The following is a 23596-nucleotide window of genomic DNA, read 5'->3' on the forward strand; positions in this document are numbered from 1 at the left end:
TAACGGCTATGATCATACACGCTCTCGGTCGTTCCTCATACGTGGTCCTACGTGCAAAAGATGAAACTGACGACCTGCCGTGACAGCAAAAAGGAAGTCAATCGCACATCACTGATCCAGTCTCCCACCGTGCTTTTAACCTGGTGTGTTTTGCGAGTGTTTATGTGTGTCACCGAGCCGTGGAGAGCTGCACAGTCGGGTCTCTCAAAATAAACACATCCTCTTTCGGATTATTTTTATTCACCGCTGGAAAAGAAAAACCCTGGAGCTTGATTGTGTTAAAACAGCTATTGTTGAGAAGCAGGGGTACTTGGGGAGTGGACTGCCCTGAAAATAATCCAAACACACCCCCTGTGACCTGTGGATAAGGGTCACGGAAGTGTGGGTGGAAAAAACAGCAGGTCCTAACTCGCTAATAATCCGGTCCTTTTTGACACATGGTCATTTCAGCCACACTTTATGGACATCCGCTGGAGACAGGGCCTTTAAACCGCTAACTCTTATGTCAGGCATTTCATCGGCATTTTGAAAGCCATTTATAAAAGTTGGTAAAGACAAAAGAGGGAATAGATCCATGTCTGAGCGAGCTTGGCAGTGTGGAACACCCATCATCTTTTCATACTCACACACACACACAGAGGCTATAAAACTTAAATATGTGGCGCTTTTTCTTGGCAAAATATATGAATGAGTTTTTACACAATGCGGGGGGAAAAAAAAACTGCGAGAGAACATCTGTCAAAAAGTATTAAGAACTTAAGATGACATCCCAATTGTTCTAGGTTGCCATTGCACTATTTTTTAATCTATCCACCTTAGAGTGAGCAATATTTGACACACATTTACCTTCAGCAACAGACACACAAACGCACACCAACCTCTCAAACTTATAAACATACATCTTAACTACACACCCGCTAACCCCCCTTGGTGCACGACTCATCTTGCTCTCCCTGATAGATCAAAATCTCTCCTTTATTTTCTCTCACTTTCTCTCTCCCTGTGCCTGTGTGTATGTGTGTGTGCGCGTGCGTGTGTGTGTGTGTGCGTCTCTCTCCCTTGTTCTGCTTGGCTGACTTCAGACAGCAGCAGTGTGTCTGTGCAGTGGGCAGGCCCAGACACATTCGCCCTCTCCTGCTTGCTCTCGACAGTGGGTGTCAAAGACCTGCCATCCCACAAGGCCCCTCTGTCGGATGCCAGGATGGACTGCACACACAAACGCCATTTACAAAACAGCCACACACACACACACACACAAGCTGCACACCCGCTCACAGCTCTGGAGCTCGTCCAGAAAATATTCTCAAGGGATAATAATGTTTTGTGAGCACAAAAATAAAACGGTAACAATACTGTGAAAAGGGAAGGACCAGTTTCAATACAGCACACAGCTGTTTTTTTTTATTTTTGACACGCCTAAAAAACTGAAAATGTTTACTCAGTAATTCCTTAATCCACAGTGGTATTATTCCCCCCCCCCCCCCCCCCCAAGACATTATTAGCCACTATTTTCTAAAATATATAATGTGTGAAGGGGAGAATCTTATTTTTACTTGGATTGACAGACAACAGTTACAGCAGCTCTTTACCTTATAAAGTCCTCACTTATGTCACACTGTCACATACACTTTCACCATCACATTACGTTTACCCCGATTTTTCCGACAGTATCATTTCACATTTCATGTTTAACCCTGATCATTCTGTTTTGTAAGCAGAACAACGCGGGGAGTGTCTTTATGTTGTAAAGCCCAAAACAAATACAGCGAAACCGACGACTTAACTACATCCCGGTTGTCCTATTTTGTTCGACACAGACTTCGCAGCACCATTGTACTGTGCAGATTCAAAGTTTAAAACGTTCACAACGTCCATTTTCATTTTCTCCAACACGGCAGCCATTTTCACCGGTCATCCAACATCCTGGTGCGAGGAGGGCCCCAGCCGGCCTGACGCGGCTGTTGCCTGCCTTCATGTAAATTCCAGCTCAGTGAATCTTTCCGTGCCGCCATTTAAGCTCTGACCCATCAGACGGTGCACATGAGCACTCCCGCAGGCCCATGGCATCTGTAAAGTCTGCCTGCTCTGCTGCTCTCTGGGTCTCTCTGATCCAGATCTGCCCTATAACCCGACCACCACAAACACCCCCCCCCCCCCACCCTCCAAGACCATCTCACCCCGACTCCCAATATGTCATCACACACACCCTCATTTTCCCTGAGCTGCTTTTTTTTTTTTTCATGCCAATCTAAGTCACTGTACATCTGTTCAACATGGCTGCTGCCTTGCATGTGACCTACGGCGAGGTCAAGATACTAGTTACATTCGTCTCTCTCGTCTTTAGTCCTTTTGGTTGTTTAGGCTTTTTAAACAAGCGCAGACCCCTGAATGTTGAGCTCGACCTTCCTCTAATAAAAGTGTCTCATTGTAAATATACACACTTTTAGAAATAATATAATTGTATTTATATTTTAATGTTTTATTTAATGTATGTTAATACTGTACCTGTGGTGTTTTTTTTATTATAAAATACAAATAATATTATTATGTTGTGCTTTACGCTGTATTATTTATTCATTAATTCATATTTGAGGAATACACATTATTCTAACTGGATCTTAGTATGAAAGTGAAATGATCAACTATCAACATTTTTTTTTTTTCTTCACATTTGAAATGACAGAAAGCCCTCTGTGCCCTGCAGTGTGCGCTTTCTGCAACTCCTCATTTCACCGAGCAAATTGATAAACACCCTTATGAATTGTTAATTGCTACTATACAGCTGGCCAGTGTCCCGCATCAAACCTGATTCTGCGGTTTTAAAAGGCTGAGCAGCGCTGATTGCTCGATCAATAAGAGCGCATCAATTGACACTTTGAACACTGTGTGTGTGTGTGTGTGTGTGTGTGTGTGTGTGTGTGTGTGTGTGTGCCCCATCACCCCTCGCTATACATTTATATTATATTATAAATAAACACACTTTATATACGAATAATTCATCCAGGATGCATGAATTAAAACATCATCGCCTCCATACAGGCACTAATCGCACACTTTGTCACTTTTGAGCCGCTAAATACATTTTGTTCAGTTATTAGCCTTTATATATCAACTTTTTAATATATATATATATTATTCCAGCTTCCCGGTGCGTCCTGCTCGAGCCACACATGCTGCACTCTGAAATGAAGGCCTCGGTGCTGCGTGTGTGTGTGTGTGTGTGTGCGCGCAGGACAAAATGGCCCCGTTTATCATGAATGTTAATTGTGATTGACCTAAAAACCTAGTGTTTTTGTGTGTGAGAGAGGGAATCTGGTGGTGGGGGAGAAGAAAAATAAAAAAAAATGGCTCCGTGTTCCTCCGTGTTACAGAACAGTTGACACATAGATAACAGCCTAATAATGGTTATTATGACATCGCTGCATTAATATTCAGACACGGGGGTTTGTCTGTGCGATTATTTATTTACACACACACACACACACACCTCCTCATCCAGTGTCTCATAATACTGATAACAAAAAAATATGGTGATGACGACAGCGAAGCGAGAAAGAGAGAGAGAGAAAAAGAGAGAGAGAGAGAGAGAGCAGGGGCAGAATAAATTGTGTGATGAGAAATGTGCCAACTACAAACCGGCTCAGGAAAGCTCCCGTGGAGGTGTGAGCTCACCCACATAAAGACATAAACATGTGTTTTTCAAAGAATTGGCGTAATGTGAACAAATAACGCACGCTGAGAGAGAGATCGAGAGTTAAATCCCGAGCTGCGACTGGAATAAAAACCTATTTTTGAGAGAAAACTGTCCCACTTTTGAGTTTTAAGTGAGTGGAACGGGGATGGATTTTTTTTTTTTTTTTTTGTTCTAAATACGCACCAAACTTTTTCTTCACTTATCCTACATCTACTGAACTCTTAGCTCCAGGAAAGTTTCTTTTTTTTTATTTTTCCTTGACAAACTCATTTTAGAGGCTGAGAATCAATAATAAAACATTTCTATAAGTTTGACATGAGCGCTTAGATCCAAGGGCGCATTAAAACAATAAACAGAGACAAACGGCATCGACGTGGGTCAACTACTACTGCTGCTGCTGCTGCTGCTGCTGCCCTGGCCTGAATATCATTATGTGCGCCTACAGCTTTTTTTTCGTGTGTTTCCTTCCTCCATCACAAGTAATTTACACCCAAGAGTAACCAAACCGCCTGTTCGCTATACAGGACTGTCATCGACGCAATTTGTCTCCTCAGCTCACACCGGGGGCAGCTCGAAGTTCAACACCAAGGCCTCCGTCTCCCTCTCGCTCTCTCTCTCTCTGTGTGTGTTTCTCCCACTGAGGCCACTGGACGTCCTGACCCCAGCTCGACAGCTCAACTTCTCATTACTCACAAATCATTAGAATGAATCCAGTAAACAATAACGTGGAAATAAGATTGTGATTGTTGGCACCTATAAAAGGGTGCCACGTAGTTGATCCGTAATTAAATAATTAATTAGCAAATATAATTCATGAGATATGAATATACTTTGTTTAACTATTCCATGATCATCTAGGACGAAGCAGTGAAGTGGAAACGAAGACTAAAGAAAACGTGACTTGATTATGAGATGATTTCCTGGGGGCTGTGTGACCCACAGAGACGCGCACACACCGAGGCCGAGGTTTCACTTCCCCAGCCAGGCCGCTTGTCCCCCCCCCCCCCCCTTATGATCACTATAAGATCCCCGAAAAAGAAGTTAAAGCAGCGGCTATAAATCGCAGAGGCTGCATTAAAAGCTTAGGTAAACCCGCTGCCAGGTCAGTCGGGAACAATTTATGGCATCACTTATGTAGGGAATAGATTGTTCTAACGAAATACTTCAACTTACAGCCGGTGCGCAGCCGAGCTCCAACTACTGTCACCCCCCCACACACACACACACGCTCTCCTCCTGTCTTTACCTGTAAACCTTCAGAAATCCACCCATATTCACTCAAACCATGTGTTTTCAGTCAGTGTTTCCCAAACTGTGGCGCATCTGTGACCTGCAGGGGTCACTGAGAGAGGGACACACTTGCGGGGGGGGGTCACTACTTCCTGCACGACGGTGACTCTAGTTCTTGTTACAATAACGATGTGCAATTAATAGTTCCATGTATTTTCTGGGGGGAAATGGTGTATAGGTTGATAAAGTGACTCCTGGATTGGGACTCCTGTGCTCGATCCCCGTTATCAATAAGTACATAAAACTACAGCCGTTATCAGATAAGGTTTTACAGTACGTCCAGTAGGCTGTTTGTGTGTGTGTGTGTGTGTGCGTGGTCGTGACAGAGGAAGCAGTGGCGTGGAAAACAGCTTTTTGTCCGAATGGTGATTTCACGAAGAGACAAAGAAGCAGCGTGATCTGTTTTTTTTCCTGTTTTTTTTCAGGCCTGCACCTTTCCCCCCCCCCTTAAATCTGGATTTGACTAAAAGGACACTTTAATACACTTATTTAGGAAGAGGAGATACTTGATTTCCATTTTTACCAAACTGTAAAACATTAACTAAGCATAAAGGCAACGCAAGATGAATTTTAAAATCATAATTTCACTACTACCTCGGGCTTATTGAGCTTCTCACGAAAGATCAGAATAACAAAGTTAAGACGCACGGGTCCACAGGCAGACAGAGAGAGAGAGAGAGAAAGGCGTTTAGCGAACCAGTGGCCCACTGTCCTACTTTCATACTGGCATCACAAGTCAAACGGGAGCCTCCGCCTGTGCTCCAGCATTCATAGTTAAAGTTTTCGGCCCCAATAATCAACCTCATCCCCACTATTCTTCCATGTTTTATCCCCACAAACCGAGCAGAGCGAGACACGGGAAGATGGAGAGAAGGAATATTGCACAGGAGTGGAACACTATTTCGCTGAGAAGGAGATTTCCCATCGATTTTACGCACGGCCAACGTCAACACTCAGCTAAAACAGATGGCTTTGTTATTGGAGGAGACAGCAAGAGATATAAACAACTGAAGGGAAAACCAAATTAAAACAGAGGGATTGATTAGTATAATAATTAATTTTAGTTTTACGCACACCTTTTAAAAAAAAACATTTTGTCGTTTATCTAATTTAATCTCACCATGAAATTGAAATTATACCATTTTTGTGTTCAATAGTTTGCTTTGGGCTTAAACTGATAGTCCACATGTCAAAAGGCCACACACTCACGCAGCCCTATTAACACGAGCAGCCGACCTGAGGCACTGCTGGTGGGTGGTTTGGTCCACGACTCCCCGATGAGTTACAGTGTGGCGCTAATTTCCTTAAAGTGACAAAGAAAGCATTACCAGCTGACAAAAGCTGACGTTACAAAAAAAGGAATATACAACTCCCATTGAAATGGATGAGCTTTCGTTGACGCGCGCAACAATAGTGTATTGAAACCTGTGCCGGCCACAGCAGCGCTTGGCTGCGTAAAGACATTAGCGATCCCTGAAATCGAACCAGGTGGCCACTTTGAAAAGTGAAGACCCTACTTTTGTTTCGAGATAATCTAGAAAATAACGAATCTGGTGATAATGAAGGAGATTTGCCCGTCGCCTGTGAGACGCGTGTATGCGCGCTGCTCCACTTTGCGTGCAAGAACAGCGAAGGCATCCTGCAAAGCAACAAAATCTGATACGAGAGAACATGAAATGTCTTACCTTCAACAGCGGACACCACAGGCAGCAAGAGGCTGCACAAAATCAGAAAGTAATCCATTGTCACAAAGCGCTCAGGTCGGACATGTAAATAGACCCACGAGAGCGAGAGAGTGAGGAGGGCAAAACAATCCCGGGGTTATCCGACGCTCCACGCACACAACTCCCGTCCCCTGTCCCAGCTTCGTCAAGCCTCCAGCACCACAGTTACCTCCATTCACCAAAATGCGCACACGTGAGAGTTCGGGGGAGAAAAAACAACAACAACAACAACACCCGTGGTTATAAAAAATGCACAAAGTCCGTCAGTGATCTCCAAGAGAAAAAAGGCAGCCACCACAAGTCCCACAGTCCCTTTCCACTCGCGTGGAGCGAATCAGCTGTAAACAGGTCGTCCAGTGTCCACTGTCACCATCGGGACAAGAATATCTCCAACGATATTTTTGTTTTGTTGAGAGTCAGAGAAAATAATAATAAAAATAATAATAATAATAATAATAAATAGTAGCGGCCTTGTTGAAATCCAAACACTTTTGTTTTCTGTGGTCAGAGGAGCAGAGGCAGATAGAGCCGCACTTGTGTCAGAACCATGGTTTGTATCGTCCCACGCAGCCGAGCATGTGCGCTCGAGTCCACGCGTCCACGACCGAGCGTTATTCCCGTGGAGAAGAAAACTGCCGCGCGCGCGGTCTGTGGATATATTTATTCCCTGAGCGAATTTGTCAGCTTGTTGCTGCCGCGTGAAGCGTCTGTTTCGCTCGGCTTGTGCACTGGAATGAAGCACATACTGACTGTGGAGAGAGAGAGAGAGAGAGAGAGAGAGAGAGAGAGAGAGAGAGAGCGAGAGCAAGGAGAGGAGGGAGGGGTTACGTTTGAAGCAGCTGCACTGCATAAAAATGTCTACCTTGAGAAACATTTTTATCTCACATTCATTATGAAAATCAAGTCGTTTTGCGCTTAAAAACGCGCTTTTACAATATTAGCTTTTGCCCGTGTTTTCCTCTCCAGCGCCTTCTTTGTTTGTGCTGCAGCACAGCTCTGCATCACACTGTCTCCTCCTGCACACACCAAGACACAACTACAGATAAAAAATGTCTAATTATGATTGGTTTTCATATTGTTTCGTTTAAAAAAACAAAAACAAAAAAAAACGCCCAAAATTAACCGTCTCCTATTTTCTATGTCAACGTCTCTGCGCCGTGTTGTTGCTGCTCTGCCACTCCAAACACTCGCAGCACTTCTTGTACACAGGCATGGACGCACAGCGCCCCCCTGCGGATTGCTTTGTTTTGCTATATATATATATATGTGAAGGAAATAACTTTCTCCTGACTTTATTTTCCCTGGCCATGATTAAAACTATTTTTCTTCAACTATACCGAACAGAAAATAAAATAAAAAACCTCTGCAACCTCCTAGAAATCCTCAGGAGGACACTTGTGGACATTGTCCCACTCTGAACCCTCGTTCATTTGGAGAGTTGTGTGTCAGTATTGTCACTTTTTATATCCTCGACTTCGTTTTTAGGAAAATAAAATTATTGAATAAAACGCAATTGAAGAATTAGCTCACAAAAATGTCCACGTTGTCCATTTATTCATTTTTATTTCAGTGTTGCTTTCCGACTAATTTAGAATAAATAAATAAATAAAAAACTTTTGTAGAAGGAATAGAACAGATGTTCAAATGTATGGATTGTCTCGATTAATCATACTAACAAATAATAATAAAGCTGTTTTATGTTTCTTTCCACGCCAAGTTGAATCTCCTGCTTTTACAGCCTCTCTCTCTAATCCCTCTGCCTGCCTCTAAAAGCCGTTTTATTTTATTAGTCAGTGCTTCAGTCGATACTCAGAATAGCAGTAAACAAAGTTAAAGTATGTGCAAAGAGTAAAGCAGTCTCAATCCGAGGGAGCAAATCATGTGTTTTTATTTAGTGGCAGAAATAAATGACTGTCCTTTAGAGCACGTCTTTTGACTTTTAAGAGTCATTTAAAGGAACGGAAATGGCCATTTTGGTCCCTAAAATAAAATAAATGTAAGAACCCTGTGATCTGTGATTGAAGATTCAGGACTGTTGAAAAGCCTTCAGAGGATTTACTGGAACATTGTGCAACGCACCCTTTATTTATTTAAATAATAATAAAAAAGAAAAAACAGCAATAGTTCACTGTTACATTTAATTAACTCAGACATACATAACAGAGTCAGATATGACAGACAGCTCTGCAATATGAAAGGCTGGAGTTGGCACAGTCAGCATTAATACCAGGCATCTAAATAGCAAAGTCCACTCCATTATTAATCATATTGAATATTGATGTGTTCTCTGCTGTTGCCCGAGTGGAGATAAGGAAACCAGTGGGCAGCTGAACTCTGCTCTTCAAACACAGTTATTACTGTGAACTTTATGTAATGATGTCATTAACCACATCTTTTGGTTGATTTCATCCCTGGGTGCAAAGGACAGCACCTGGTGTTTATACAATAGAATTAAAGCTGTTACGTGGGGTATATATGTATATATACATATATATATGTATATGTATATATACAGAGAAATGTTTTGGTGTTTGAGGAGGAGAGTAGATCTGTGAAATGTCAAACCGAAGCCAAATGACTGGTGTGTTAGTGTAAAGTTGAAAGGTGATTGGATGCCATTTCCTGAGAGGTGCAAGCAAACGGATGCGACCACATGCTCCAACGTCGTGTGGGCTGTATATTATGAGCCACTCTCACAGAGTTAGCAGGTAATACACACTTTAATGAGTTAATATGCTGCCATTTGACAAATCTTCGCAACTCCACCGTGAGCCTTTGCATGAAAGGGCAGGCGTTTTGTCACATATAATATTGTCATTTTAGTTTTTTACTCCTTATTTTTGATTGATTTTCTTTAAGTTCTAAAACATTAACTTGGAATTGTGTAAAATAACTCTTTAAATCTCAAACTTGCAACAAATAACAAACTTTAAATCTCCTTTTTTTTTTTTTTTTTTTACTTTTTGTTTAAAGTTGGAGAGATACCACCTGACAGATACCAGCAAGGAGGAATGTGGAGAAACAAATGGAAATGGTCACAGCAATGGTTTACTTTTTTATATATATATGTTGTGTATACAACTCAGAATCAGCTATGATACTAAAATAAACCAAACTACAAAGTAATATATCGAAACCATAACCTCTGCTGCTGATGGTATAATCAACCCACGTGAAACATCTTTAAACAACTTAATGTGTAGTTAGCGTCTGTGATTATCAACGGTGTATTTTGGTGTCGTAGCAGCTTACGATGCCTAAAAATATCAGAGGAACCCACATCATAGCCTCAGTAACGTTTTTTGCATCTTTAACGATAAATGACGGGAGAAAAATAAAACCTTTATACAAGCATTCTTTGTCAAAGCGTTTGCTTTCTGCACCAATAAAAAACATATTAATGGAACATGTTTTATGAAATCCTGTCCAAATAATCTTTTTCCTTTTTTTTGGGAGACAACAAGAAAAATGTGTTAAAAGGTGCCGCAGACTTGACTCATGATATTTTGTGGCGTACACCGTTTCTTACATACACACATTAATTCCTGTCTATCTCAAATGGAAATAGTTCACTTGAAGGAAAAATCATTTAATAAGTGAAGTGACGTGGGCAAGAAGATCAGAGGTGGACTCATTTGTTGCCAAAACCACAGAAGCCCCGGTTTCTCCGGCAACCACTGGGTTCATAACTATCACCCCATATGCTTCTGACTGCTTTTAAAAGGAAATGAGGTAGAAAAAAGAAAAAACTCAATAAGAAGGCAAAATAAATAATGGTAAGTCTAAAGTTTTAGCTTTCATGTTTAGTTCAGCGATTGTTGTTCGGAGTGTGTTACACCTTTGAAGTTATTTTGCCAGAAGATCAAAGAGCAAAAGTCTTGGTCTAAGATTACCAGGGGTTTTTCTCAGAGAATTCCTCAACCTCTGAACGTACAGTATACCAATGTAAAAAGTAAGTGTGTCAAACCATAAATATGGGCTTAGTTTAAACCAGTACACTAGGTGGAGAGACTTTTTCCAATGACTGGAACATCCACATTAATAAATCAGTCGTCCTGCACTTTACGACTCTATGGTTACGTTTTTCACAAAACCTATGGAGCTGATTTATTTTTCTACATTTTATAGTTTGTGTTATTCGAGATGGTTTGATGGTTAAGAGTTTCCCTGTCTATGGAGGGCAGCAGTAAAACTCTATGTACAGCGCTGTTGTTACATAATGACTTTAACGGGGAACTATTGTCGCACTGAAAACACCCATCGGCACAAAGATATTTCTGGAGACAACACTTTTTTTCCCCCCTTACTTCCTGGTGGCTCACCAATTACCCACAACCAAAAAATGCTCGTCTTTAACCATTACCCTATGATATAAGCTCCACGAGAACAAAAAGATATTCTGACTCCCCGACTTCTCTGAAACCAAATTCAGGACGCCAATTTTTATCCTGAAGTCGTGTCTGAACTGGCTTAAAGACCACAATTAGTTCCAACTGAAACAAACACATAAAAACACATACTGTACAGATGCAGATAAACGGTCCACTAAGTGCTCCTCCTGAGAAGCACCTGGCACACATTAGAAACGCAATAAGTAAACGGCCGACATTTTACTGCCATATGGAAATTTCCCCGGCATTACACCTAACGCGCCCTCGTCAGACCCTCGCTAACCTCATCCATCCTTCCTCCCACTCATCTGGTACCAGGATATCGCTGTCTCTACCTTCTCTCTCTTAAAACAGAAACCCACACAAACACACAAACACACGGACACTTTTTCTGATACAGCGAAACTTCTCCTTCACTTCCTCCCACACCATTCAACATGCCAGACAATGTATATAAACACATATTTCACTCCCTCTCTAGTGTGCATGAAACTCATAGCACTTTTTGCATGTGCTCTCTCTCTCGCTCTCCTTCCCTCTCACTATCTCTCACGCATTCGTGCACATACACACAGCCTGTAGCTCTTATGTCTGGGTCTGGTCTAATAACAGCACTAATGTGATGTGAGTGTGTGAGGATCGCTTTACCCTGGCAATATTGAGGGAACGGCGAGCCATAGGTTATGTTAGAGCGTCTCTTGACATGTGTTTTCGTGTGTGTGTGTGTATGTGTGTGTGCATGTGAACAGGAAAATAGTACTGGTAGTGCTAGTGGAGGAGGAGGAGGAGCTGGTGTTAGGTGGTTCTGGAGAATCTCACTAGAGCTCAAAGCGGGAATCCGGGGAGAAAGGAGGTGCGTTTGTGTGTGTGTGTGTGTGTGTGTGTGTGTGTGAGACGAAGTGACATGCTGTGAGTATGGGAGAGAGAGGGGAGCTGTTCACAAGAGTATTGGGGGGGATGCGTGGGGGTCTAATCCTCCAGGCCTTCACCACTGACCGAGCACTTAACACAGGATCACAAATGCAGACCAGACTTGCACCCCCCTCAAGACCACCATCATCCACACTACGCCGGCACAATGACACACACACATACGTACACACACCCAACACCACCACTACTGTGTCACCTCCAGCTCCAGTCCCCCCCCCCCCCCACACACACTCTCTACTTCCCTTACCACCACCAATACCCACACGTCTGCCACAACCAGCTACTGTCTGTCTCTGGTGAGCCTCTATCACCTTTCAGTGCATTCTTCACCTCACTGAGAAAAAAAGTGATACTTCACTGTCTCAGCTGACTGCGAATTTATGACTCAACCTCCGACTGCGTCGTCTTTGCGTAGACAGACAGACAAGACAGGCAGACAGACAGTCATAGTTAGATGCAGTCATACACATATGAGGAGAACAGTGTAATAATACATGCACTCACATGCACAGCTGACAAACAACCGAAGCATGCAAATTATATACTGCACAAACATTAGAGGAAAAAAAAAGGTTTTTCACTTTATGACAGGCTTACGTAGAGAACTGGGATAGAAGCAGAGTTGAAAGAATTGAGATTGTCGATAAGAACTTGTGTGAGGTTTTGAGCAGTAAAAGAAGCTTTCCGAGTTTGACCTTTGCAGTAACTGTGTTACTTCACTTGAACTCAAGTGTTGGCTGATATTTCCACGTGACATTATCACGATAACTACTTTTGAAGTGCTGTTCTTTTACTCAACAGCAGGTATCGCCACACATGTATCTTTTCTTAAAAAATACAGAGGCTATAAGAAGTGTCTTATATCCCCTTTTTAGGCATAACCTATAAGCAATCTGATTTTTGTTTCCATTTTCACCAACTACATAAACACACCTGAGAAAAAAAGTACTCAAATCGGATTCAATTTGTGAAATTTGGAAATACGGCACATTTCAAAGTTTGCTTGCCTTGTTTTTATGACCAAAAGTAAATGTATTATTATTATTATTTTGTGAGTTCTGCACAATTCTCACTACTCCCACTTAATTAAATTTTTTTTAAATATATATATATACACATATATATATATATATATATATAAATATATATATATAAATATATATATATATATATATATACGATATAAAATGAATCAGTATTTTGACTCAACAACACATAAGAAGACGAAAAAAAAATGCATTTTGTAAAGCTTGAAGATGTGACTTTCCTAAATTCCCACTGCAATTTATAAAGGATGGACCTGTGGCACAGATCCGTGCCATGTGAGCACTAGGGGTTAAACATAAGTTATTTTATTCTAGTGACATTTTTAAGCCCATGTAAAAGCAAACTACAAGAGACTTAGGTAGGTAGACTGAGTATTTAAACAAGTATTTAAAATTAGCTCCAGAGATGATTTATCAAGCATATCTGTATTAGATCTAGCCTAAAAGGCAGCGTTCATGTGGCGAGGTCCATGCAGGTACACTGGCCGGTCGTAATGTGTCACCTGCACCTACTTACACACACCTGTATCTTACAGATTTATAAGCTGCCTTGTAACATACATGGCTAAGCTTGGACTATCTGGTGCTTTGGATTCATAAGTAAAGTGAATACTTCCATCTCAGCAAACACGACGGAGGAAAGAGCGCTCAATTTTCGTTAGTAACTAACAGTCTTGAAGAAATTACAGCTGCGGCGAAGTCCAAGGACAAAATCCAGACAGTGAGGGAGTGACGAGGCTCATGCAGGATCCATTTGACGCCAGCCGATATCAAGGGTCTAGGATGAATAATCACCGGAGCTGGTCCAATAACAGAATGATTGATTGGCCCAGAGCCTCACACTGTCTGAGATAACATTGTTCAAAGTGCCCAAACACAATGTCAACACGGTGTCTCCCTCATGGGCCCCATTCTTCCTCCATACCCAGAAACTCTCTGTTGATCCCTGACCTTTCAGCATGTCCAGCTGCAAAATGCAATCTTCCAATGCGCTCCGTGACCCCGAGGGTTTGCAACAGTGGCAAACGGTGTCAAACGCTTTCTACTGTAGGTCATTGGAGCTCCCTATCAATATCCCTCAAAAACAAGGCTGGAGACCAACTTATTAAACCGGCCTGTGGGGATGTCCTGCTATTAGGAAGCACACCAGAATCTGTAATAGCGTAGTTACTGCTGCACTCAAACTCATTCAGAAAATGTACTCGAGCCAATTCAGCGAAGCAAAGGTTAATACGTATGGTTTCTACTTTTTTGAAGCATCAAATCACAACAAATCAGCCCTGTCTAGTTACTGTCAGTCAGGTGGAAAGTGATTTTCTTCCCCCTCGGTGTCCAGCTGTACAGCAGCCCTCCCAGAGGTAGTTAGTCATGACAAAGTTTCTAACCACAAAGGCACATGGTTCCAGTTTAGCTCATGCTACCATTCAATGTGGCTCCCATCCGGTTGCTTTCCTGTCTCTGCATGATCATACCACTCATATATGATATACCGCGACCCAAAAGCTATGTGTAAGGAGAAGTAGAGAGCTTTAACCACTACCACCCAAAATCTGGCCACGCAAAAAAGAAAGAGTCGGCCACATCCCTGAGCAAATGCCGGTTATATTTCTAATGACTCTTCCTGTACGGGTAAGGGCTTTGCTACAGGATCTGAAAGTGAATTCCAAATATCTAAATCTGGGCAAATTGCATTGCAGTGGTGGTAGTGGCACATATGGAATCAGCTGGTTAGCTGGTCAGCTGGTTATTAGCTTGGCTTGTTGTTTGGTATGTGGTGAGAGAGCAGAGATCAGAGACACCTGGCAAGATGGTGCAAGACAAGTCATTCAGTGTGCGTGTGTGCGAGTTCATGTGTTAGCCAAGCCCTTATTACCTCAGTGTGGGTGGGAGTGAGATGGTCTGTGTATGAGAGAGTGTGTTGTGTGTTGTGAGTGTGTGTGTGTGTGTGTGTGGATGTGTGTGTGTGTGTGCGTGCTAAGTCCTTATTACCTTAGCGTATGCGTAATGTAACCAAACTACTTATTACCCAGGCATGGCATAAGCGTGAGTGTGTGTTCATCATCCCCATTTTCTCCTTCCTCCAGCCCAGATGATACTCCCTGAGCACTACGTTAGCATGCTAAGCAACAAAACACAGCAAGGCCCTGCCAGGACTGCCACAAACACTAAGAACAAGCATTATTTACCAAGATACAACTGCTGTGTCATTAGTACCTCTCATTAGTAACTGCCATGATTCTCTCTCTCTCTCTCACACACACACACACAATTTCAAGCTTGGTGTTTCCTCCATCCTTGCACAGTTGGATAAAACCTTTGTGCACATTCCTTTACAACAGTTATAGTATATTTAAAGGTGCATTATGTAATAAATCTAAAGCAACTTGCCATAAAATCCTCCGAATATGTCACAGATACTCAGGAATAATATTCATATAACAAACTGAACTCACCAACAACAACAGTACAGCCAAAATATTTGCATTAAAATATATATTTTCCAGACTGCAAATCATGTTTATGTTTTGAAATCATTGTTTTGGCATGTGGCGCCACCTACCGCCGTCTACCAACCATTGCAGTCAGTAGAGTCTCAGCTGCCGAGCAACCACGAGTTCCCAGTTACGTCAGAAAACGAAACCTAAAAGACCTCTGTATTTTGAATTTGAATGTAGTAACCGTTTTTTGGCCACATTCTTACATATGGCACCTTTAACATATCAAACAGTAGCTAGCCTTTCAGCCCCACATTCCTCAATGTGGTACAACATTGTACTGTAAATATTTTTACTTTTTATTGAAGACAATGATGTTTTAACACTATTAAAATGTAGTTGCTTTTAACTGTGAGCCTATATGCTTCCGCTAATCAGGTCAAATATTCAATTTAGACCCAGCTATATGTCATTTTGACAAATGCGTTCAAGTCTAGCCACAGACGTAACAACTCGACACCGTCACCATGCAGTTTCACAGATGCCTCATCTTCCACGAGACTTGAGGCAGAAAATGCAAGGCAACTTAAATTTTTTTTTCATTTTGCCCCAGGGCTCCGACTTGTCCATGCATTTACCCACGATTACATCATCAACAAGTAAAACTAGGGCTGCTAGGCTGCAACTCATAATATCCCTCCCTAACGTATGAGTCACAACAAGTTGAGCTGCCACACATAGATGTTGATCCAGAAGGCGGATGTTTCACACTTAATCACTGTCGTCTTTTGTCTGACTGAACCCGAGCATGGTCATTATTACCAATCATTACAGACTGAATGCAAATGGTTTTCAACACACTACTGTTGGTGGTAATGTTGAGTCAGTGCTTTCACTTGATTCCACTCAAACACTATCAGTTTTCACATCCTAATGTAAATTTTTTGTTTTTGTTGTTATTATATGTTGTTATATCTCCAATGATTTTTTTTTTCTTCCCCTAATCACTCTACGATCGTCAAATGTTGTGTCCATCGTAAATGCTGCGCACAATCAAAGCTAAAAGCTGAATGAACACTGCAGCTGGTCGTGTGGGTATAAATACAAGGAGTGTCACTTTCTCTACTCATGCAAGCTATGACGACGAACCGGCAGACCAAGAGAAAAGCAAGGTCCCTGGCAGAGAAGGAAATTTGGTAAAGCGGATATGTAATTCAAGAACGCCGACCCATGCGCAGACAAGTCTGCACAGCGTGCACATGGCAGCAGGAATGAATGCACACAGTTGTGTAGCCACACACGACTGTACGCAGCAAGTGTTTTGACAGACAGCGACACACAAGTTCAACCACTTTCCAATCCCCATGTGGCATTTACATGACAGACAGGTTGACGCTGACCCAAACAAACACACAATGTGAAAGTTTATGACTAAGAAACGTTTTTTTTAGACGCTTCAGAGAATGTGCTGATATGAGAAAGGCCGTTAAAAAGCAATGCACGCGGCACAAATAGAAACGCTTTGCGATAATGCTATATTTAAATGGGTGCAGTCCCTCGTAAAAAAATATAGTCAATCACTCTGCTAAGCACACAAGCTGGCATGCACACAATCACAGACACAGAAACAAGTTGTGAATGTGCAGCCTTCCCCCCCCCCTCTCAAGCTGCCCCACCCATGGTTGTGGCACAGATACACACACAAACACACACACAAGGAAACAGCACTGACCCACACACCAGCCCATAAGCACCAGTCTGCTGCATGCTGCAGACACTGACTCTTAGTCAAGAGGAAATCAGTCAAACACAGTATGGTAAATGGTCTGTATTTACGTTTTGTCGCCTTTGTTAAGGGCAGGTGCTGTAAAGAAAACTGATGATTCATAAATTCATATCAGATATCATGAAACAATAAACATGTCTGCAGGTACAAGGTGCTCTGTGGTTACGGACACCAAGCTTTTGTGCATGTGTGCATTTGGTATTCCCTATGTCGTGGGGACCTAAATCTCATATTACGGGGGACTTGCCTTCCTTATGCGGACAAAAATCAACTCCCTGTAACGTAAATGTATATATTTTAAGGTGAAGACAAGTTAGGCTGAGGTCATGGGTTAGGTTAAGGTTAAAGTTAAGGTCAGGGTTAGGATTAGGTGAGTAGTAATTATGGTAAAAGGTAAGTCTACAGGAAAGTCAATGCAATGCCCTCTGAAGTCATGGAAATCAGTGTGTGTGTATGTCCTATACATATACACAGTATATTTATATTTTTCCATGGATAGCTATTTGTAAACCATTTTGTCAACAAAAGAGAGAACAATAGAGCTTTTCAAAAGCCAGAGAGAGGTGTTCAAACAAACAAACGTCCAGCAAATGTTCAGCATTGTTGCATTATTTCTTGTCCCCCTGCTGCAAGTCATCATGGGGTGTTTAGTGACTTTTCCCAGTACTCTGTATGTGTCTACCCCTCCCACCACACACACACACACACACACACACACACACACACACAGGTCTGTCATCCATGGCGATATGAGTGATCTCTGTATGGACGCTGCTGAGCAGCACAGCTCAAGGGGGCATCTGGTCTTTTTCCCCTCTCAGTTGCTGAAATGTAAACACCCCAGTTGTCTGGATTTGCCAAATGAGCACCTGGTGTTTCAAAGTGGCCTCCTGGCTGTGATTTTTTTTTTTTTCCTTCTTCTTCTTCTCAAGTTGGGGCAGGAGGTAAGGCTGTTCTGCATTATGTTGTCATACACACAAGCTTGGTTGCATGCACACTCACTGGTGTTGTTCACCATAAAAAGCATTGTGAGAGTGGAGACACAGGGTGAGCCGGGCCCACACACGCACACGTTCACACACTTCTTTAACCGAAAAAAAGTGCTTATAGGTAAACGCACACTGTGAACTCACACACACACACACACATACACGCCACACTCTGTCATTCTCTCACCTGACCTTGTGTTTAGTCTATATGAGGTGTAATGGTATATGGTAGGATTACTGCGACTCTCTGAGGTGCTGCAATACAGTGGTGTGGTGTTTGTCTCGACTGTCTGTCCTCGTCCCCGCGAGGCTGCTGCGACTTGTCATTGGAACAGTGAGCTACACATACTGTAGTTAAAGCCAGATCCCAAACCTTCACAGTCTTAATCAAAGAAAACAATTGCGTCATCAAACAGAATATCAATGTAGAGCAAGGCTATTCAACTTAAGGCCCGGGGGCCAGATCAGGCCCTTAGAGCAATTTGGACTGGCCTGCGGCCCATTAACCCATTAATAATGAATGTATTATTAAAAATCAATAAAACCGTAGCTTCGCCTATTTCTGGCACTTTGCGGCACTTTGCGACTCTTTGCGTCCCTTTTTGGCAAATACTAGTACATCTGTAATTGTAGGCAGCCTATGTATATATATATACTATTTTGTACTATGAGCCTACTGAAGCAGTTGTACCTGAATATTATTGGTACTATTGGTATTATTACTTATATTTCTGCAAAAATAGCCTTTTGTGGCCATTGCAACTTAATGTTGTTTATATCGTTACCTCTAATTTTGTAAGAGCCAATTGTGACTGTTATACCCAAATATTTATGGTACTGTAACTGTAACCTTTTTGCACTATACGCACATTGTATCGTACATGAATGTTGGTGGTTTTGTTACTTACCTTTTTGGCGCAAAACTAGCAGCCATGTCAATAAATAAGTGCTAAATAATGTATAATAATTTTTATCTATTTGTATCCGTTTACTGTACATGCAACACAAAATAGTAGTACAGGGGTTGACCGGCCCACCGGCTGGACAGCCTTCCGAAAAGCTGGCCCTCCGGAAATTTTAGTTGAATAGCCCTGATGTAGTCATAAAAATAGAAAATGATGAAGTTTCTACTCTCTTTCGTCTTTAAAAAAGAAAATGGAGACATGTTTGAAATCAGTTATTGTAAGCTAAAAGCAGGTAATTGCTCACTGACACAGAAGGTATTCTCGCATTCACAAAGGTACCGACCCTGACCATTGTATCTGAAAAAAGCTTATATTTTTTTTGGGCTAATTTTCAATATAAAACTAAATTACACAGAATAAATTGCAGCAATTTTCTTCATTTTTTTGCCATTAGGGCTTCATTGACTTCAAGGGACATGAGAACTGTAGTGGAACAAACTGGAAATTGAAATTGTAACTGATTAGCTGACAGGCATGAATGGATTGTAAATGGGCCGTACCTGATCAAATCTATGATACAATGCCACACAGAACACGTGGGAAAAATAGGAGAAAAAAAATCTTCAAAGTCAAATTTCTTTAAAAATCACTTTTAAAAACACTTGACCGAATGCTCTGCAATCAAAATGGCAGACCAGACCGAGACCAGTCTGAGAATAAGCAAGACCATGAGATCATGAAAAGCATTAACATCATAATGAAAAAATACAAAACAGAAGGAATAAAAACTTGATCCCTTGTTTTTCACCTGTGCTCCAAAGACAATCAGATAATATTGTTAAAGCATGAATCCAATTTTATAGCAAATTCTGACAGTTTATATCTTCCATTGCCAGTTTTAATGAAACAGCATGAAAAGCAATGCATCTCCCATAACTTCATTTTCATCTCCTTTGTTATGAAACGGCAAAGGGACAGTGTTCACCTGCTTTATACATTTGAGAGAAAAGGGTTATGTGAATGTTTCCATTCCAGTTCTTCATGGTGAGACTTATTTTGAAATAAATACCATGTTTACTTATTTCCTGCCAGAACCAAGTGAAAAATACTGTAAACATGAATGACCACAAAGAGCAATGTAAGAAAGCAATTTGGTATCTATTTTTTTTTTACACCCACAATGCCTCACTTTCATTCTTATTATGAAACTGTTGCCTGCCATCAAAAAATAACAAATAAACAAACAACATCTCCGTTTGGCCTGGGGAGCCTTTTGCTCATCCCCACAACCTCCTAAAACTGTTGCCTAGTCGCTTTCGCTGATGTGATTTGTGGTCTGTTGCTTTTGGGGCTGATTCACATTCATGTGATAACAGACTATGTCATGCCACTGCATGCCTCACCCCTGACAGTGCAGGGCCAAGACTGGCTCATCTGTCATCAGCATCCACTGACACAGTATGGCCTCCACCCACAGAGACCTGTGCGAAGGATCATGGGTTCGAGAGCGTCTCTGTTGAGCTCACACACATTCCGTGGCACTTAGTCACCAGTTTGGAAGATGATTGAGAATCTTAGTCGTGTGTTTTATTGATGTGTGTACGCATATGCAGTGACAATAGCTCTGTGTGTGTGTGTGTGTGTGTGTGTGGGTGTTTACTCAACGAGTTTAACAAGTACAGAGTTGGAGCTTGAGTGAGTGAGTGTGTGCAAAAGAAACCCTTTTATGGGAGAAGTGTTTGGCATGTGAGGTGTGTTTTTTAGTGTCTCTGTCTGTGTTTGTACGTGTGTCTGGATGTAAGTGAGTATTCCTTCACGTGGGAAAAAAAAAAAAAATCAGACAACGCTTCTCCTCTCTTCCTTTAAGGAAAACTTTCACAGGGGACCGAGCTACCGTCCTTTTTTACGCTGCCTTTGTTATAATTCCCTGTTTTCTCAACTGGCTGCGTCTGCTGGGGAAACAGAACATATTCTACAGACAAGCATGAGAAACACTGACAAAACAGACTACAAACAGTGAGCGCCCAGCACAGAAGTGCTGATAATGTCATTCTCTTTATCCCTTTCCCATCCAGCGCTGTCCGTCATTGTTTGTCATTTTGTGTTGGGTGTTTTCTGCTGTTCTGTGTGAATGTTGTGAAGTTTCCCATGGGTGCTGATAGGGAAAGAGACCATTTTATATAATCTCCCCAAGGTTGCAGGACATTCTTTCTTCCCCCCACAACAACACTCATTTTATAACATCATTTTTTTCTGCCTCTCCTTCTCCTTTTGCCCTTTCTTTGCCCTGTTTTCACGAAAACTTCGCCAGAACGGGAACTCTGTGGTTCTCCCCCTGAATGCGCTGGGGGCAAAGGTGCTCTAGATTAAAAAGAACCTCACAAATTGAATTCACACTTGATGAAACAAACAGATTTGCATGTGTCTATCCACCCGGGACGCGGTGGCCAGCTCCAGGCAAAGAAATGTCCTACCTCTGAACAGAGTAATGCGCTCAACTAATTAATAATGGGCTGTTATTGGAGAAATGTGTCGCAGAGTTTGAGGTGAGTGGTGTGACCCTGGTCCAATAAAGGTCGAGGAACTGTGTCACTTCTAAACCTGGAAAGTTTCCAAATGAAATTGAACCCGAAGTGCGCTCGTGTTTGAAATCTTCCTCTTTAACATCTCATATGGCAGAGATTGTTACGGTTAGGCTCTCTCCTGAGACGGCTTACATTGTCGTTAATTTGCATCACGGTTGCAGTGTGTAAAGTATTTAGCGTGCTTTGAAGCAATAATGTGGTGACAGCTGTGCATTTGAGCAAACTGAGTCTATTATCCCCTTCCTTTTTTCATCAAAGCGACATTCCATCACATTACATAACGTAGAAATTGCAGTTACAGCATGTATTCGAATTTCTTTGCACTCTCAGTCCCTTTCTGTGACGCATTATCTTAATTTGTTGCCCTTGTGGTCGTCCTGATGAGGGTTCATTCATGAACGCTCTTTCTATGACAGCTTAGACCACACAGAGCAGTGCCCTGTGTTAAGTTAAGTCTGTGCAACCATCTCCCTGCTGGGGTCAGTGGGGAGATCGGTTGGGCATCGGCAACCACCTCTAAACTCTCGTCTCTCCCCGAGCATGATGGGAAGACTCAGGGGACCAGTGTGGGCAGACAGGCTGACTTGTTCCCCCTCCCTCTCTGTCCCGGTGGCTTTTTACTAGACCGCGGTCCCATCTAAGCAGGAATTTCACACCCTACTGAAAATGTGGCTTCTGTCAGCTGCCACTAGAACACCCATGACCAGGGGGCTCATCCATCCTTCCGTCTCCCCCTTGTTTTCCCTCTCTCTGTCTGTCTGTCCATGCCTTATGTTAATCCTTCAAGGGGTCCTGCTTTGTGTTGTTAAAAGCGGAGTCAGGATCCAGACTTTAAAATCAAGGATCGATGGTTGGTCAGGGATGTGTGTCTAAGGTGTGGCTCTGTTTTTAAGGCGCTCTATTGGTTTAACCGGGGGAGGAATTTGTTGAAAGACCATGAGACTCTGGGTGACCTTGCAGATAGGAAATACACTTTTGCAATCCTCAGCTGCGAGTACTGGGGTTAGAGGACGTGTCATATTGTGTGCTAGGAAATATTTGGACTCCTCGTTTATTGACCACTCTGTTTAGCAGGTTTTATTTTTAACACTTGCCAACCCAGATCGAGGCTGCAATTAATCTCACGGCTAACCAATCACCTTATCAAGCTGCAAACTGCTCCATTGTGACGTCTCGCACACTGGCCTGTATAAAAAATGCCTTAAATGTACCCAGAAGGACATCAACTTCTAGGATTCATGATTCATTCAGTCAGATCTACTTAAGCCCAATTTATACTCCTGCGTAAAGTGCTCTGCGTAGCTACGCAGAGTCCTCTGCGTCGACGCAGAACCTGTCGAAGAGCCTCTGCGTCGTCTCCGGGTGCACGAAATATTTTTTAAGTGTCCGTCACTCCGTCAAGGGACTACGGAGACGGCAAGAGCTGTGATTGGTCCTCAGGACAGGCCGAGCTAAGCTGCTCTGTGCCGGCTCTCAGTGCGCTCCGGGCGTCCTGACAGAGGCGGAGCTGATCCCCGCCGATAACGCCGCTGCCGAACTATAAATACGTCATATCTTAACACACACAGCACATGTTTAGACTCTAAATGGCCAATTTCTCGCCTCAAATTATCTTAAAACTGCGTTCCGTGACACAGAAAAGTGAGAAACGGCCACTTTTTCAACAACAACAGTCTTTCTCTCTCTTTCTTTCTCGGACGCCATTGCTCACTGTAGCCAGAAGCACAACAACCTTGCGTAGCGACCCCTACTGATCGGGCGGGAAATTGCAGCGAGTGTCCGTCACGACGACGCAGAAGTATAAATGCTCGAGGCGTC

The 23596-nt window shown here is 42.4% G+C and overlaps 1 protein-coding gene across 2 annotated transcripts in view; it reads right to left on the reverse strand.

The window, feature by feature from the left end:
- ephb3b (eph receptor B3b) overlaps positions 1-6727 on the reverse strand; it is a gene marked incomplete at its 5' end in the record, with an annotated part of 54133 nt that extends 47406 nt beyond the window's left edge. For both annotated transcript variants that reach the window (XM_083887604.1, XM_083887603.1), the window contains one exon: positions 6670-6727. In XM_083887604.1, coding sequence (XP_083743730.1) covers positions 6670-6727 — 58 coding nt within the window. The remainder of the gene's footprint in view (positions 1-6669) is intronic.
- Positions 6728-23596: the final 16869 nt, after the last annotated feature.

Source organism: Microchirus variegatus (assembly GCF_963457635.1).
Source record: "Microchirus variegatus genome assembly, chromosome: 4".
Taxonomy (NCBI): domain Eukaryota; kingdom Metazoa; phylum Chordata; class Actinopteri; order Pleuronectiformes; family Soleidae; genus Microchirus; species Microchirus variegatus.